Here is a 19,610-nt window from a genome sequence, read left to right on the forward strand (position 1 = left end):
AGATATGACATGGCTGTTAGAGTTATCAGAAAGGGAATTTAAAACAGCTATGACTAACATATTTAAGCAGTGGTTCTCAAAGGGGTGTAATTTTGCCCACAGAGAACATTTGGCAATGTCTGGAGGTATTTATCATTGTGATAAGATGTGCTACTGGCATCTAGTGAGTAGAGGACAGGGATAATGCTAAAAATCCTGCAATGCATGAAACATCACCTCACAACAGAATTATCTGGCCAAGGTTGGGAAACCTTGGAAACCCTGTGTTAGAAGCTCTATGGGAAAAAGTAGAAATGCAAGACTGTATCAGCTCTTTTAGCAGAAAGAAAAAACTGTAAGAAAGAATAAAATAAAGATGCTAGAAATAAAAATACAAAAACATAAATTAGATTGTCTTTGATGGGCTCATCAGTGGACTCACTACAGTTGAGGGGAAAAAAATCACTAATCTTGAAGATGAGTCCATAGAAACTACCCAAACTGAAATATTAAGAGGAGAAAGAGTAGGAAAATAGTATAGAACATGCAAGCACTGTGGGACAGTAACAAATGGTGTAATACACTTGCCATTGGAAGTATATACCATGCACATGGATAGGAAGAATTAGCATTAAAATGTCCATACTACCCAAAGCAATCTACAGATTCAATGCAATCTTTATTAAAACAACAATGGCATTTTTCACAGAAATAGAGAAAATAACCCTGAAATTTATATGGAACCACAAAAGACCCCAAATAGCCGAAGCAATCTTGAGAAAAAAGAACAAAGTTGGAGGTATCACGCTACCTGATATCAAACTGTACAAGGATGTAGTCCTCAAAACAGCATGGTACTGGCATAAAGACAGACAGATAGATCAATGGAACAGAATAGAGAGCCCAGAAATAAATCCATGCCTATATGGTTATTTAATCTATGATAAAGAAAGCAAGAATATACATCGGGGTAAAGAAAGTCTATTCAATAATTGGCGTTGGGAAAACTGGAGCAGTACATGCAAAATATAAAACTGGACTACTGTCTTATACCATACACATACAAGAATAAACTCAAAATGGATTAAACACTTAAGTGTAAGACCCCAAACCAGAAAACTCCAGGAAGAAAGCAGGCAGTAAAGTCTCTGACATTGCTCTTAGTGATTTTTTGGGGATATATCTCTTCAGACAAGGGTAACAAAAGAAAAAATAAACAAATGGGACTACATCAAACTAAAAATTTCTTTGCACAGCAAAGGAAACCATCCAGAAAATGAAAAGAAAAGCTGCCAAATGGGGGAAGATATTCACCAGTGATAGATCTGGTTAGGGGTTAATATCCAAAATTTATAAAGAACTCATTGGTAGTTACAAAGTAGTCATGGAGATGTAAAGTACAGCATAGGGAATACAGTCAATAATATTGTAATAACTATGAATACTGTCAGGTGGGTACTAGACATATCAGGGGGATCACTTCTTAAATTATATACATGTCTCAATAGTATACTGTACACCTGAAATTAATATAAAATAATATTGAATACCAAGTGTAATTGAAAAATAAAAGTAATAAAAAATGGTGCTGGGAAAACTGGAAAGCCACATGCAAAAGAATCAAACTAGAGGCTATCTGACACCATACACAAAAATTAACTCAAAATGGATTAAAGACTTGAATGTAAGACCTGAAACCATAAAATACATAGATGAAAACACAGGCAATAAACTTATGGAACTTGGTGTCAAAGTGGTTTTTGTGAACTTTACCCCAAAAGGAAGGGATATAAAAGCAACAACCAACCAACCAAACAAACAAAAAAAGAAAACAAAGAAGAACCAAAAAACAAATTGGACCACATCAAACTAAAAAGCTTCTGCATAGCAAAGAAGCCATTAACAAAACAAAACGGTGACCAAAGAAATGGGAGGAGATATTTTCAAACAATACCTCTGATAAGGGGCTAAGATGGGCAGTAGAGTTGGGGTTATCACTTTATGAAGTGCCTAAACATCTAATCATTATGTTGTGTTGTAAAACCTGAAACTACAAATAAATAAGTAAATAAATAAATAAGAACTCACACAACTCAACAACAACAACAACAAAAACCCCCAAACAATCGGATTTTAAAAATGGGTGAAGGGGGCCGGCCGACTGGCGCGATGGTTAAGCACTAGCTTGGGATGCCAGAGGGCCCCGGTTCGGATCTCACATATGAGGGCCAGTGACACTGCCCTGCACAGCTAAGATGCTGAACAACAGCTCAACCTGGAGCTGGGCTGCCGTGAGTCGCCGGCGATGGCGTAGGCTGCAGCCCCTGTGGCAGTGGGTTGCCATGGGCTACCGTGTGTAGCCAGCAGCCAGCGTGAGCGGCCAGCAGCCACAGTGAGCGGCCATCCAGAAGCCGGCGACTGGTCTGCCTCGCCCGGGAAGAGCGCAATAATGGTGCCAACTTGGGCCAGTGAAGCAACATCCTCCACAACTAGACTGAAGAAGAAAAACGACAGCAACTTGTCTGTTCCCCATTCCCCAATTCCCCAGCACTGTCCCCATCCCCCCAATTCCCCAATAAAAATCTTTAAAAAAAATGGGTGACGGATTTGAACACTTTTCTAAGGAAGACACAAATGGCCAACAGACATATGAAAAGATGCTCAACATCACTAATCATCAGGTAAATACAAATCCAAACCACAACGAGATACCACCTCACACCTGTTAGAATGGCCATCATCAACAGGACAAGTAATAACAAGTGTTGGAGAGGCTGTGGAGAAAAAGGAACCCTCATACACTTCTGGTGGGAATGCAAATTGGTGTAGCCACTATAGAAAACAGTATGGAGGTTCCTCAAAAAGTTAATAATAGAATTACCGTATGACCCAGCAATCCCATTTCTGGGTATCTACCTGAAAACTTGGAAAACACTTATTCTTAAAGATATATGTACCCCTATGTTCACTGCAGCATTAGTCATGGTGGCCAAGAGATGGAAACAATATAAGTGTCCTTTGATGGATGATTGGATAAAGAAGTTTGATTTCTGTATACAATGGAATATTACTCGGCCATGAAAAAGATGGAACATTGCCATTTGCAACAACATGGATAGATATGGAGAGTATCATGCTAAGTGAAGTAAGTCAGACAGAAAAGGACAAGAACTGTTATATATTATTACACTCATGTGGGATATAAAACAAAAAGCAACAAACAAACAAGGAAAACAAACACACAGCAAGTCATCAGTACAGACAACAGAATGGTGGTTACCAGAGGGAAAGGGCGGTGGTGGGGAGGACAAAGAATGTAAAGGGTGTCAAATATATGGTGATGGAAGGAGACTAGACTTTGGGTGGTAAGCACACAATAGAGTATACAGATGTTGTAGTATAAAGTTGTATACCTGAGGTTCATACAATGTTATTACACAATAAATTTAATTTAAAAAACAGTGAGATATCACCTCATATCTTTTACTATGGCTAATATAAAAAAGACAAATGATAACGAGTGTTGGTGAGGGTGTGAAGAAAAGGGAACCCTTGTGTACTGTTGGTGGGAATGAAAATAGGTGTAGCCATCATGGAAAACTTATGGAGGTACCTCAAAAAATTAAAAATAGAACAACTAAATGGTTCAGCAACCCCATCTCTGCAGATATATTCAAAGGATAGAAAATCTGTATCTCAAGGAGATATCTAACTGCTATGTTCATTGCAGCATTATTCAGTCTTCAATATATGGAAACAAGCTAATATCCATTGATGGATAAATGGATAAAGACATGTGATGTTTTATAGATAGAGATAGAGATACTTTTCAATCACGAAAACAAGGAAATCTTACCATTGTGACAACATGGATGTACCTGTAGGGTTATTACGCTAAGTGAAATGATCCAGGCACAGAAAGACAAATACTGTATGATCTCACCTATGAGTATATGTGGAATCTAAAGAAGTTGAACGCATAGAAGCAGAGAGTAGAAATGTGACTGTCATAGACTAGGGTGGTGGGGGAAGGAATGAGGAGATGTTGGTGAAAGGGCACAAAATTAATGTTATCAGATGAATAAGTTCTAGAGATCTAAAGCACAATATGATAACTGTAGTTAATACTATATTGTAGGGCTGGCCGAGTGGCGCGATGGTTAAGAACTCGCTTGGGATGCCAGAGGGCCCCGGTTCGGATCCCACATATGAGGGCCAGTGACACTGCCCTCCACAGCTAAGATGCTGAACAACAGCTCGACCTGGAGCTGGGCTGCCATGAGTCGCCGGCGACGGCGTGGGCTGCAGTCCCTGTGGCAGTGGATTGCCATGGGCTACCGTGTGTGGCCAGCAGCCAGCGTGAGCGGCCAGCAGCCACAGTGAGCGGCCATCCAGAAGCCGGCGACTGGTCTGCCTCGCCAGAGAAGAGCGCAATGATGGTGCCAACTTGGGCCAGTGAAGCAACATCCTCCACAACTAGATTGAAGAACAAAACGACAGCAACTTGTCTGTTCCCCTTTCCCCAATTCCCCAGCACTGTTCCCATCCCCCCAATTCCCCAATAAAAATCTTTAAAAAAAATACTATATTGTATATATGATATTTGCTAAGACAATAGATCTTAAGTGTTTCCTCCACAAAAAAACATGGAAACTATAATGAGATATCACTTCATACCTGTAAAAACAGAAAAGTGGTGGCAAGGATGTGGGAATGTAAACTAGAGCAGCCACTACAGAAACAGTATGATGGTTCCTCAAAAAAATTAAAACTAGAACTACCATAGCTTCCAGCAATCCCACTTCTGGCCAAAGGAAATGAAAACAGGTTACCGAAGAAACATATGCAGTCCCATGTTTATTGTGGTATTATTCACAGTAGCCAAGATACAGAAACAACCTAAGTGCCTGTCAACGAATGACTGGCTAAAGAAGAATATATATAAAATACATGGACAATAAAGTTCACGAATTTAATTGTCCAACTGTGTGTGTGTGTGTATATATATATATATATATATATATATATATATATATATATATATATATTCAGCCATGAAAAAGAAGGAAATCCTGCCATTTACAAGGCCATGGATAGACCTTGAGCACATTATGCTAAATGAGATAAGTCAGACAGAGACAAATACTGTATGATATCTCTTATATGTGAAATCTAAAAGAACTGGTCTTGAAAGCAGAGAGTAAAGTGGTGGTTACCAGTGGCTAAGTGGTGAGGGAATGAGAGAGGTGTTGTTTAAGGATACATACTTGCAGCTCGTAGACAAAAAAGGCCTGGAGATCTAATACATAGTATGGAGATTATAGACAAAACTGTATTATAAACATTAAACTTGCTTAGAACCTGGATCTCAATTGTTCCCAACACCAGGAGAAATGATAATTATGCGATGCAATAGAGGTATTAGCTAGCTACAGTGGCAATCATATTGGAATATAAATGTATCAAATCTATATGTTGTACATTCTCAACATACAGAATATTGCATGTCAAATATATCTCAGTAAAAAGTGTCCAAAACATGTTAACTATGTGAGGTGATGGATGCGTGAAGTAGCTTGTTTGCGGTGGTCATTTCACATATACAATGTATATGGATAGCAAATCATCAGGTTGTATACCTTACATATATACAACTTTTATTTGTCAATTGTATCTCAGTGAAGCTGGAAAACATAATGTTTAAGTATCCATGTCAGAACCTTAGGGCTCAAATAATTAATTGGGGTATTAAAATAAATACTGCAACTGGAATGAGTCTGTATTTCATTATATTAGTAATTTAGTAATGACATCATGAAGTTAACTTAATCTGAACAGAATCAAGAAAGGTCTTCTCCCTTTAGGAAATTTACTGCATGTACAAGTATGGATAAAGAACCCAGAGCAACCTTGTTGAAATCCTTGCTCCCACACAGAATATGAATCAAACATGGGTCCTAGAACAATGACAAGTTTCTTCATGTCATAGACATTTGGAAATCAGTAAAGAATGAGTATTGCGTCCACAAATATCGAAAGGTTGCTTACTTCTATTGTTGTACTTGTGTCATTGAATACCTATTGCCCTGATGAGAACAAGAGCTTCTTCAGGACAGGCCCCCTGTGTTGTCATTCTTTTTATAGCAAATTTGGTCTAACAGAAAACAACTGTTCCAAAAACATTTGTTGAATTAAATTGCCTTGTAATTGGTGTGCTTTGAGGCTATTGTTGTGTCTGAAATTCTGCCAGTTGTTTTGCAAAAATCAATGTCTGATAATATACTTATTGTCCTGAAACCTTTAATGGCTGTTCATAATCTGCTTTACAGGATTATGTCCACATAGCTTATTTGGGTATATAAGGGCCTTGACACCCTGCCCTGAGGCTGTATTCCCACCTAGCCTCTCATCTTGACGAACCGTCTTGTGAAGCCATAGTAGGTGTCCCTTGAACACTTTGGATTTTCATGACCGTGTGCTGTTGTAAATGCTATTTCCTCTGTCTGAAAGGTCCATGCCCTCTCATCTGCCTGGCAGACTCTTATTATTAAAGCTCAGCTTAAATATCAGTATCTTTGTAGGTTTCATTGACCTGTCACAGAATTAAGGTGTCCCGTATTTGTTGTTTTTGTACCAGTGTTTATTTCTGTAAATGTAGTAAGGTGAGTCAGGGATGGGAAGAAGACAAGGAAGAAGGGAGTGCCTTGTCTGTGGACTTAACACGCAGCTACTGCAGCACTACGTGTTAAGCATACTGGTCAAGTCGCTGTGGGAGCATGAGGCTGAATGGTCTTTAAGTCAGGAGATGGCATGGTTCGCATCTTTCATGCTGCGTGTATATGAGCGCGCGCGCGCATGTGTGTGTACGAGAAACCGATCGGAGCGCAGATGAGCCGGACGCAGTGCGGGGAGAGCAGAGGGTAGCTCCGCACGTCGCTGAGCAGATGGGTGGGAGGGAAGGAAAGGGGAGGCGCCGCACTCTGAGCGTGCCCAGCCTGGACTGCAGGACCGTTCACCTTCCGCTCCAGCACTGCCAGTTCCTGGTCGGTACCGTGACTCATGCCTGTTGTGCCTGGAAGGGCGGCTCGGCCCTGCAACCCCACAGGTGCTCCCGGCGAGCGCGGGGATAAAGCTGCCGCCAGGGCAGGCAGTGGAGCGCCGCACGACCCAGCGCCAGCAGGCCCGCTCGGTCGATGTTCGAGCCCAGGATGCGGCGCGGCTGGAAGATGGCCCTGTCCGGGGGGTTGCAGTGCTGCCGCCGGGTACTGGCCTGGGTGCCAGTGCTCATTATCGTCCTGGTCGTGCTCTGGTCTTACTATGCCTACGTCTTTGAACTCTGCCTGGGTAAGTGGAGCTGGGCACCTAAGGTGGGGAAATCCTGCTCCAGCCTAACCGGCTGCTCTACCCTTCACCCTGGTGGGCATAGCACCCACGCCGTGCTTTTCTTCTAGCTCCCTAGAGAGCTAGCTGCCCACTTCCAACCCACAGTATTTCCTGCGCTCTCCCACGAGGGTCCCACCATGCCCCCAACGCTTGCCACCCACGGTTTCTTACATTATTTCCTGTCCGAGCCCACAAGAATTTCCTGGCTCTTTCCAATAGGGCGCCCTTTTCTTATACTTGTGCCTTGTGTTCTTATTCTGGGGGCTCCCCCCTATGAAATGGAGGAAATCCTTAAACTGCTCACATTACCAGCGCCACCAATGCATCCAACTAGGAACCTCAAAATATTTCCTCTCTTTTCTTACTAGCGCTTCTTTTTCCAACACTGGGATTCATCCTTTTCCCGTGATCCTCTCTTCACATCTTGTCCCATTTGGGACTCCACAGCACACCTTCTTCTATACCACTGGGGTTTCTCCGTTTCAGACGGTGTTAAAGTCCCGCATTCCCTTTCCCTGTGGCCTTCGCCATTTCTTCATTTCCTCCAGTGGAATGGGACCTACCCTGGAGCCTCATACTACAGCCTCTGATTTCATCGCACTGGCATTCCCCTTCCTCTCGTGCCTTTCTCCCATTTTCTGACACCTCAAACTAGTTGCCCTGCGTTTATCACACTCATGCGTGGACTTCTCACACCACAGTGTCCTCTTTACCCTCCCACACAGGTTCCCGCAACATCCGTCATACCCCTTCTAAGGTCCACTACTTCTTATCATGTCTGAAATCTTCTCCCCACCTATTCCACTATTAGCCCCTCATTTTGCAATCCTTTTTCTCTGCATTTATTATTTTCTGTTACTTCTGTCTAGGGTTGCGCTTGTCCCCTGGTCTTCTCAAACAAGACAAACACCATCCTTCAACACTGTAATTTCTAATATTTCGTGCCCCTTCCAATACAAGGCTCATTCCTTGTCCCCCTCATTAGAGCACCCATGTTATAAATTTGAGGTCCCCTCTTGTACCCCGTGTTGTCACACTATGAAACCTTCTATCCCCTTCTTATATATAAAATGGTTCCCACACTATGTCCTGTGCTTACAGACTCAGAATTCTACAACGTTTCTCGAAACAAACCCCAAGACCCTGTCCTGTGCTTTTCCCTGTTGGATCCCCCCCACCAGCCCCCTGTTCTTATCAGTAATGGCCTAATAGTGTTCTTATCAATTTACAATGAACTTCTTTTATATCCTGTGCTTATTTCACAGTGAGATCTCCCCTTGCTACTATTCTTTTGTGTTGAAGAATTCCCATCTCTTCTCAAAGTAACTATTAATAACTAATAGTTATTGTCACTTCAGTACTAGAATCCCACTTCCAGCACCCTTCAACTGTGTCCTATAATGTTCCCCATTCATTCGGTGTCAGGTCCCAGTATATTTCCAGTCCTCTCACATTAAGACTCCTATTTGTCTGCTTTATTTCTTCATACCACATTCTTCTCACCTTAAAAATTACAATTAGGGTCCTGCTTTTTCCAACCCTGCAACATGACCCCACTTCTAACTTCCTCCTCTTACATTTTTGACACAGCGATCATCTATCTATTCCAGGTGGACTGGGATTAACTAGGGAGGCAACTTTCTTCTAATCAAAGTCTGTGCATCAGAGTTCAGATTTTCCTCATCTCCTTCCTAGATTTATTATGGAAAATGCAGAAAGAGTTATTAAAAATAAATTCAATTAGTTGCCTTCATAGATAGAAATTTAAGCTCTTTTTGTTTTTTAATCTAAATATGGTATTGAGGCGCATTAATGGGCTGTACAATGGCTGGTAAGTTTTTGTGTTCTTAGAGCTCCTCATGTAGCTTTTTTGAATGACGGATTGAGGGGTTAAAAGTTCAGCTCCATTATTATTTTGCAGTTTTCCAATCCTGACCAACATGAGCTTTGCCAAGCAATCATTAAAAAAATTAATAATGATAATGGCTAACACTCACATAGTCCTTAATCTGTGCCAGGCAATGTTGTAAGTACTGTAACTATAGGTATTAACTCTCTCTCCATTAACTCGTGTAATCTTCACAATAACTAGACAAAGGAAATGCCATTACTGCTCCCATTGTGCAGATGAGCAAACTGAGGTCAAGAGCAAGTTAGAATCAGTGAAGATAGTTAGCTTTCTACAAGTTTGTATGCAGCTTAATATTAATAGTATTAAAAGCTGAAAGAAATCTTAGAGCTTATTAATTTTTTTATTAAACATATTTGCAGAGGACTTGTTATATGCCAGACACTGTTTTTAAATGACCGCACACATACTTTCTCCCCCTCTCTTTTTCTCTCTTGCTCTCTTAATCCTTATACTACTCTTATGAGGTACGTACTATCATTGTGCCCATTTTAAAGACAAGACAACTGAGGCACAGACAGAAGGAGAAGCTTACCTAAGGTAACTGTGCTACTAAGATAGGCAGCCAGCATTGCTCCATAGTCTATGCATTTACCACCGCAGTGTCTGAACTCTGCCTCCTCCTCTCCATTAACACAGAGGCAGAACCTGTGACTCACAGCACCAATGCAGCCTGCAGAGGTCTGGTTTGGTCTCAACAATGTTTTCTTAACACTTTGCACCAGTTCCCATTATTGAAACAACAGGAGAGTAAGGTAGCCTTGACTTCCAATTCGGGCTCCACCAGTCCATCTTGTCTTCATTTTGCAATCTTTAACGAATGAGAGACCTGGCTTTCAGAAAGGTGAAATCAAACATTTCCTAAAGTCACATGTTAGTGAATAATGGAGAGTTGGATGTCAAGGCTGCCTGATACCAAATCAACACAAGCAAATTAACCGATTTGAGTTTCAATAGGACTCAAAATGTACAATAATTAAGGGCTCAACTTCTTCCCAGAAATAGAACCTGATGTCTTTCTCTCTAATGTGAAGTTAGAGCTGAAGCCCAAAGTGGTATTTTTGTCTTACAGTTCTTAGAATTTGAGTTCTGCCATGTGGTAACTAGGACACCTGGGGAAAGTAGAGAAAATTATCTGGGAATGAAGTGGCATCTCACTGTGGTTTTGATTTGTATTTCCCTGATGGCTAATGATGTTGAGCATCTTCTCATGTGCTTGTTAGCCATTTGCATGTCTTCTTTAGAGAAATATCTATTTGTCTTGTTTCAAGTGGGTGATCTTTTTGTTCTTGAATTGTAAGATTTCTTTTTTTTTTTTTTAAGATTTTTTTTATTGGGGAATTGGGGGGATGGGAACAGTGCTGGGGGATTGGGAAAGGGGAACAGACAAGTTGCTGTTGTTTTGTTCTTCAGTCTAGTTGTGGAGGACGTNCAGTGCTGGGGGATTGGGAAAGGGGAACAGACAAGTTGCTGTTGTTTTGTTCTTCAGTCTAGTTGTGGAGGACGTTGCTTCACTTGCCCAAGTTGGCACCGTCTTTGCGCTCTTCCCTGGAGAGGCAGATCAGTCGCCGGCTTCTGGACGGCCGCTCACTGCGGCGGCTGGCCGCTCACGCTGGCTGCTGGCTACACACGGTGGCTGCTGGCTACACACGGTGGCCCATGGCAACCCACTGCCACAGGGACTGCAGCCTACGCCGTCGCCGGCGACTCAAGCAGCCCAGCTCCAGGTTGAGCTGTTGGTCAGCATCTTAGCTGTGGAGGGCAGTGTTCACTGGCCCTCATATGCGGGATCCGAACCGGGGCCCTCTGGCATCCCAAGCGAGTTCTCAACCATCGCGCCACTCGGCCGGCCCGTAAGATTTCTTTATACGAGTATATGCTGAATACTTGACCCTTATCAGATAAATAATTTGCAAATATTCTCTCCCATTCCATGAGTTGTCTTTTCACTTCCTTAGTATCATTTGATGCACAAAGTTTTACATTTTAATAAAAGTTCAATTTATCTGTATTTTCTTTAGTTGCCTGTGTTTTTGGTGTTATAGCTAAGAATCCATTGCCAAATGCAAAGACATACAGGGTTACCCCCTGTCTTTTGTTCTAAGAATTGTATAGTGCTAGCTAGCTCTTACATTTTGGACCTTGATCTGTTTTGAGTTAATTTTTGTATATTGTGTGAGGTGGGAGTCCAGCTTCATCCTTTTGCATGTGGCTGTGCAGTTGTTCTTGCATCATTCCATTTTCTCATTTCTCATTAAATAGTCCTGAAATGATTGTCAAAAATCAATTGGCCATAGGTATATGGATTTATTTCTGTTCTCTTAATTCTGCCCCACTGATCCATTTGTGTATTCTTCATCCTGCATCACGCTGTGTTGATTACTGTACCTTTGCAATAAATTTTGAAATCAAGAAGTGTGATTTTTCCAACTTTATTTTTCTTTGATAAGACTGTTTTGGCTAGGGTCTCTTGCAATTCCATATGAATTTTAGGATCAGCTTGCACGCTTCCGCAGAATGGTTGGTTAAACTTTGATAAGGTTTGCACTGAATTTATATATTGTTTTGGAGACAATTGTCATCATAACAGTATCAACTTTTCTAATCCATGAACATGGGCTATCTATTTAGTCCTTTAAATTACTTTCAGCAATATTTTGGAATTTAAATGTAACTCTTGAGCCTCCTTGGTTAAATTTATTCCTAAGTATTTTTATTCTTTTTCATGCTACTATGAACAGAATAGCCTTCTTAACTTCTTGTTCTGATTGTTCATTAGCTCTGAGAGGTTTTTTGGTGGACTATTTAGAATTTTTTACACATAAGATCATATCGTCTGCAAATAAAGATAATTCTATTTCTTCTTGCTAATCTGGATGCTTTTTAAACTTTCTCTTGCTTGCCTCATTGCACTGGCTAGAACATCCAGTACTATATTGAATAGAAGTGGTAAAAACAGGCATCCTGACCTTGTTTCTTATCTGAAGGAGAACGCTTTCAGTCTTTCACCATTGAGTAGCTGTGGGGCTTCCCTAAATGCCCTTTTTCAAGTTGAGGAACTTCCCTCCTATTTCTAGTTTTGTGAGCGTTTTTTTCCCCAAGGAAGTGTGTATCATATTGTCAAATACCAGCGGTTCTCAACCTGTGGGGCGCAACCCCTTTGGGGGTCAAACGACCCTTTCACAGGGGTCGCCGGGTACTCATATGTGGGCGTATCTGCATGTGGGCCTGGAGACGGATAGAGGACCGGTGTCTCGGTTCCTAATACCATTGAAAATATGTATTTTCCGATGGTCTTAGGCGACCCCTGTGAAAGGTTGAGAACCGCTGGTCAAATGCTTTTCTAGCATAATTGAGATCATGTGTTTTTTACTTCATTCTATTAATGTAGTGTATCGCAAGATTGATTTTCATATGTTGAACCACCCTTACATTTCTTGGATTCATCTCACTTAATCATGATGTATATATTCCTTTAATATGATGCTGAGTCCTGTTTTCTAGTAATTGATTGAGTAGTTTTAGACCTATGTGCATAAGAGATAGTCGTATGTAGTTCTCTTGTGATGTTTTTCTTTAGCTTGAGTGTCAGGGTAATGCTGGCCTCATAGAATGAAGAAGTGTTCTTTTATCTTCAAATTTTTGTAAGAGCTTGAAAAAGATTGGTGTTAATTCTTCTTTAAATATTTGGTACAATTCACCAGTGAAGCCATCTGGTCTTGGCTTTGCTTTGTTGGGAGGTTTCTGAATACTGATTCAATCTTTTCACTTCAAAGTCTGCTCAGATTTTGTGTCTTCTTGAGTCAGTTTTCTGTGTTTCTAGGCATTTGTCCATTTTATCTAGATTATCTAATTTGTTTCCATACAATTGTTCTTACTATTATAATCCTTTCTATGAAAGTTTTCTATTAATAAATATCTCCACTTACATTTTTGGTATTAGTAATTTTATTCTTTCTCTTTTTTTCTTGTTCAGTCTAGTTGACCTTTTCAAGGCCCCAACTTTCAGTTTTATTGATTCTGTTGTTTCTGTGTTTTCTATTTTGTTTTTCTCCACTCTCTTCTTTATTATATCCTTCCCTCTGCTAGCATTGAGTTTAGTTTGCTCTTCTGTTTTAGTTCCTTAAGGTATAAAGGCCATTTATTTGAGATTTTTGTTCTTTAATAATGTATGCATTTACAGATATAGATTACTCTCTGAATACTGCTTTCACTGTATCTTGTAGGATTTGGTATGTTGTGGTTTTGTTTTCATTCACCGCTAAGTATTTTTAAATTTCACTTGTAATTTATTCTTTGATCCACTGATTGTTTAACAGTGTGTTGTTTAATTTCCCCATAGTTTTGAATTTTGTAGTTTTCATTGTGTTATTCATTTCTAGTTTAATTCCATTTTCTCAGAGAAGATACTTTGTATGATTGATTTCAATCTTTTAAATTTACTGAGATTTATTTTGTGGTTTAACATATGGCCTGTACTGGATAATATTCCATGTACATTTTAGAAAAATGTGTATTTTTCTGTTGGTGGGTTCAGTGTTCTACATATGTCTGTTAGGTCTAATTGGTTTACAGTGTTGTTCAAATCCTACATTTTCTTATTGAGCTTCTGTCTAGTAGTTCTGTCCATTGTTGAGAGTGGATATTGAAGTCCTCAGCTAATATTTTAATATTGTTTATATCTCCCTTCAATTCTTTCAGAGTTTGCTTCCTATATTTTGGAACTCTGTTGTTAGGTTTGTAGATGTTTATACTTATGTCATCTTGATGGATTAGCCCCTTTATCAATATATAATATCTTCCATTGTCTCTTGTATCAATTATTTATTTATTTATTTATTTTTAAACATTATATTGGGGAATTGGAAGAAGGGAACAGCACTGGGGAATTGGGGAAGGGGAACAGACAAGTTGCTGTCCTTGTGTTCTTCAGTCTAGCTGTGGAGGACGTCACTTCACTGGCCCCTGTTGGTATTATCATTGCGCTCTTCCCGGGTGAGGCAGTCGCTTGCTGGCCATTGGACAGCCGCTCACCGTGGCTCACGGCAGCTCACAGAAGCTCACTCCCGCTGCTGGCCAGCCCCCCTGCAGCCTATGCCATCGCCGGCGACTCATGGCAGCCCAGCTCCAGGTCGTGCTGTTGTTCAGCATCTTAGCTGTAGAGGGTGCAGAGTCACTGGCCCTCATGTGGGATCTGAACCAGGGCCCTGTTGCTCAGAGCTGGCGTCCCAAACCAGCTCCTAACCAATGCGCTACTCGGCTGGCCCCCAATTTTTAATTTAAAATCAACCATGTCTTAGCATAGCCGCTAGCTTTCTTTTGGTTACTATTTACTTGGATATCTTTGAAAACCTGTCTTCCAAAGTGGCTGCGCCATTTCACATTCCTACCACCGATGAGTGAGAGTTCCTATTATGCCACATTCTTCTCTGAATTTGGTGTTTTCAGTTATTTTGGAGTTTAACCATTCTAATATGTGTATAATGATAGCTCATTGTTTGAATGCATTATTATGTGATTGATTCATTTTTAGTGTACCCATTTTGCTTTCCTTTCATTTCTTTTTCTATATATTTTTGTTTTTTTAATAGTGTTTAGCCTGTGTATTACAATTAACATGTTAACTTTGTAATAATAAAATTTGAATTCATGCCAACTTAATTTAATAATATACAAAACTCTGCTCCTTTACAACTCCATTTCCCACTTTATATTGTTATTGTCACAAATTGCATCTTTATACATTGTGTGCCTATTAACATTGATTTATGATTATTATTTTATGCATTTGTCTTTTAAATCATGTAGTAAATAAAAGAAGAGTGGAAAACCAAAAATACAATACTACTGGCTTTTATATTTACCTGTATAAATGGAAACCAGATTCTTCTTCCCCACCCTGTTTGTTTTTGCTGCCTGTTTTGAGTTGTTTGTTCAGTGATTTTTTTATATTAAAGACTATGTTCTTCATTATGCGTGGTCTCTAAGGTCTTTGATCCTTAAACTTTTGGTCAATTAGTTGTTTAATAGAGGTTTCATGAATGCCTATAGTCATAAAAGAAATAGAAAAGAAGAAACAAAATCCTCTCCCAGCCTTTGAAGATTAGCTTTATGTTGGGACACTACTTTAGCTTCTTCCAGGGTGTTTGGACTCTGCTTTAGCATTTTACAGATGAGGAAACTGAGGCACAGAGAGATTAAATAATTTGCCCAAGGTCACAGAAGAAGTAAGTGGCAGAACCAGAATATGAATACATACCAAAGTATATGGTATACATCAATGAACTCCCTCCCCGAGTGAGTCATTAATTAAAAGAGAACTTCATTTTAAGTAAGCGCTCATCTCACTACACTCACATTTTCAGCCTCCCCACTCTGCTTTCATAAGTCCTTTTTTTTTTTTTTTTAAAGATTTTTATTGGGAAATTGGGGGGATGGGAACAGCGCTGGGGAATTGGGGAAAGGGGAACAGACAAGTTGCTGTCTTTTTGTTCTCCAGTCTAGTTGTGGAGGACGTTGCTTCACTGGCCCAAGTTGGCACCATCATTGCGCTCTTCTCTGGCGAGGCAGATCAGTCGCCGGCTTCTGGACGGCCGCTCACTGCGGCTGCTGGCTGCTCACGCTGGCTGCTGGCCACACACGGTAGCCCATGGCAATCCACTGCCACAGGGACTGCAGCCCACGCCGTCGCCGGCGACTCAGGGCAGCCCAGCTCCAGGTTGAGCTGTTGTTCAGCATCTTAGCTGTGGAGGGCAGTGTCACTGGCCCTCATATGTGGGATCCGAACCGGGGCCCTCTGGCATCCCAAGCGAGTTCTTAACCATCGCGCCACTCGGCCGGCCCTCATAAGTCCTTTTGAGCGTCACTAATTTGGTAGCCAGTAGCCACATGTGGCTATTAGACACTTGAAATGTGGATCTGCCGGAAGTATAAAATACACACCAGCTTTCACAAATTTAATACAAAAAGAAAAATGTAAAATATTTCATTAATAATCTTTGTTTGGATAACATATTGGAATGATGATATTTTTGATATGTTGGATTAAATAAAATATATTCTTAAAGTTAACTTCACTTGATATTTTTTAACTTTTTTAAACATTCCTACTATAACATTTAAATTACATAGATTGCATTATATTTTGGTTGTAGAATTTCTTCCTTGTGTTTTCTCCTACATTTATTGACTATCCTCATCTAGCCCCATATTAGGCTTATTCTTCCAATATTCTTCTGTGAATCCTAAAACATGCATCTACTTAAAAGAAGTCATGAGATATGCTTTGGTTTTAACACTAGTCTGTGATGAAAAGCCCTTCCATACATTTTCTCCATACCTAGTTGCAACGAACCAGTAAATAGGTGAGAGAAAAGAGGAGAGAGAGTGCAAAGAAACTGTTTGATGATAAGTGCAGTGACTTAACTCCCCAGGAGTAAGCTACAACTTGAAGGAACAAAGCAGGTGTTTATTCACACACATCACCACATCAATCTATAATCATGCACAGCAGGTTACCCAGAGAATGGCCCAGAGGTTTCATTTGGTACAAGTTCAGTGTGCCCTGTGTCATTTTCATTTTAAATATAACTGAAGTATTCTTAGTCTCTTACTTTAATAATGCAAAAGGCAATATTAGAAAAATAAAGGAAAGGCAGAACCACCAATAGAAGTGACACAAAGGTTTAGAATAAAGGCCCCCTTTTTTTTTCTCAGAAGTGTGTAACTTCCAACAGAACTTTGCGACAATATGTTTTCCCTTAAAGTTACTGACTCTTTACAGATTTCAGGAGTGAAAAGGACTCTTAACAGTCTGCTTGGTCGTCGTCATCATCATTTCTTATATGGAGCTACAGTGTGTTGACATGCAGCTTTTACCTTCTGATTCCATTTCTTCCCTTTGTTCTTGGATCATATAAACCAGACACACTTGCACATGACCATCCTGAAACGACTTAAAGCCAGCTGTTCCCCTGGACACTTCCTGGCCCCCACTCATTTTTCTATGTACACTGTCTAATCCCGACATTCATGAAGCACTGGGTGCTTTCCTTCCCTGACTCACAAGTGCTGTAGCCAAGCAAATGGAAGTAAAGACCTCCGCTTCCTGTTTAGCAGTGAGTGTTCAGCTATAGATGTTGCAAGGAGATATGCCAAACAGCAATTTGGCTGCTACTCTTTATTAAGATTGGTCTCCAAGCAACTCTGCTCTCTGTCTCTCCATTTTAAAGAGCTATGCCTTGTGATTTCACCTTCCCTTGGCACCTAGTACAAGTGCGCAGAGATCGTGGTGGTGAGTAAGATCGGCCTCAGCTTGTACAAATGAAATTCTGAACAAAAGTTATGTATATATCATAGTAAGCCAGCAAGCAGTGATTGCAAAAGGTGGACACAGCACATGGAAAAAGCCCTTGAGGCTGGAATCTAGTCCCAACTCTATCATTAACTTGCTCTATGACCTTGGGCAAATCATTTGATGATACGCTAGTCCATTTTTCCCATCTGCAAAATGAGACAGATAAACGAGATAATCACTAAACTCCCTTCCAGTTCTGATATTCTATGAAATCTTAGTTCAAAAATAATAATAAAATATGTATTAATATGTTCATACTTCCTTGTGCTAGATTCTGTGTTAAACAGTATTTATATTTATGACCACATTTAAATCTCAACCTTGTGAGGTAGGTACTGTTAGCGAAGGTAAGGATCTGCCCACAGTCATAAAATAGTGTGACTGGGCTTCTAACCCAGACAGTGAATACTTTGGGGAAATGAGTAATCATCTGCTAAATTATCATCTTTTAAGTTCCTACTACCATGTTACATAGCTTTAGTGTTTCCATTTGCTGTTGTTTTTAATCAAATTATACCTGTATTTGTTGAATGAGTAGAGATTCTTAATTCTCATGGTTTAAGATGAAGGAATACCGCAGAGGATGGAATTTAATCCTCGTCTTTCCTTATCTCAGCAGGCTGATGATTCCCTAAAGTACCACTGACTAAATTGCTAAAAAATGATGCTATGGAAAAATGGATTAGAAAAGTAAGTTTGAAAATATCGCTAATTTTGACCTTTTTATCTCTTTCCACAGTGACTGTTCTGAGCCCAGCAGAAAAAGGTAAGAGGGCACTATGAATTGTATTGGTCAGAACTGTATCCCTCTTTTCTATCTAAAAGTGTGTTACATGAAAGCCTGTAACTTGAGCAACTTTTTCAGTCAAGTTTAGGGCAATGGATTTCAAGAAGCAGAGCAGAAGCTGTTTTCAGTGGCCCCTTTGGCTGTAGGACAGAATTGAAAGTTACCAGGAGTTCTGATAGGGAAGGGCACAGAGAACCAATCTGTTGGCAGTAATGACCCTAGGCCTCCCTGGGTTCATCACTGGGTTCATTCCTAGGTACCTTGCTTTTTACCCAACTCACCTCCTATTCGAGGCATTGGGGAAGGCCTCCAGTGGGGGCTTTTAAGGCCCAAGTCCTTGCCCATCATACTTCCAGTATGTTCACTGTACTCTTCTCCACTCATCATCCCCATCTTGGCTAGGTCTGCAGTTTGTACTGTCATTCTAAAGAGAGTGAGGTATTTTCCATTGAAAACCTGTAAGGTAAGCATGAGTCTTAAGAAACCTTTAGCTTTATATTGTTTCATGAGGTATCACCATAAGTATTTATGTAGCCACTTTCAATCCTCACTTCATGGGAATTAGTTGTTGGAGGTCACTGAGTACACAGCATTTGTGTTGTGTTGTTTTAACCTCCAGCTCATTATTACTCATTTAGCAGAGGTGTTGGCTCCAGAGGCCACCAAGCAGAGTGGTGGAAAGCCAGTAGACCATACTAGTTAAAAGTATGAACTGTCTAAATTCAAATCCCAGCTTCACTACTTCCTGGTAAATTATTTTACCTTCCTTGTGCTCGTTTTATTCGTGTGTAGAATATCAATAATAATACTACCAACTTTGTAAAGCTGTTGGGACAATTAATGAGTTAATGCATATAAAGCACTTACAACAGCGGTTAGTAAAGTTAATATTGGTGATTCTATAAATGCTTGCTAGTATTATTATATTATAGCCTTAGAGCAAGTTTTGAGTTGCCTCTTATTCTTATCTATGTTTCTTTTTTTTTAAGATTTTTATTGGGTAATTGGGGGATGGGAACAGCGCTGGGGAATTGGGGGAAGGGAAACAGACAAGTTGCTGTCTTTTTGTTCTCAGTCTAGTTGTGGAGGACGTTGCTGCACTGGCCCAAGTTGGCACCATCATTGCACTCTTCCCGGGTGAGGCAGATCAGTCGCCAGCTTCTGGACGGCCACTCACTGCGGCTGCTGGCCGCTCA

The 19,610-nt window shown here is 40.4% G+C and overlaps 1 protein-coding gene across 1 annotated transcript in view; it reads left to right on the top strand.

Annotated features, from left to right (window-relative positions):
- The first annotated feature begins 6,898 nt into the window (after positions 1–6,898).
- ZDHHC15 (zDHHC palmitoyltransferase 15) overlaps positions 6,899–19,610 on the top strand; it is a 60,641-nt gene continuing 47,929 nt past the window's right edge. Inside the window, exons 1-2 of the mRNA XM_019630779.1 lie at positions 6,899–7,323; positions 18,367–18,393. Of these exons, the coding sequence (XP_019486324.1) occupies positions 7,173–7,323; positions 18,367–18,393 (178 nt within the window). The 5' untranslated portion in view covers positions 6,899–7,172. The remainder of the gene's footprint in view (positions 7,324–18,366; positions 18,394–19,610) is intronic.

Source organism: Hipposideros armiger, unplaced genomic scaffold (genome assembly GCF_001890085.2).
Source record: "Hipposideros armiger isolate ML-2016 unplaced genomic scaffold, ASM189008v1 scaffold_944, whole genome shotgun sequence".
In the NCBI taxonomy this organism is placed as follows: Eukaryota; Metazoa; Chordata; class Mammalia; order Chiroptera; family Hipposideridae; genus Hipposideros; species Hipposideros armiger.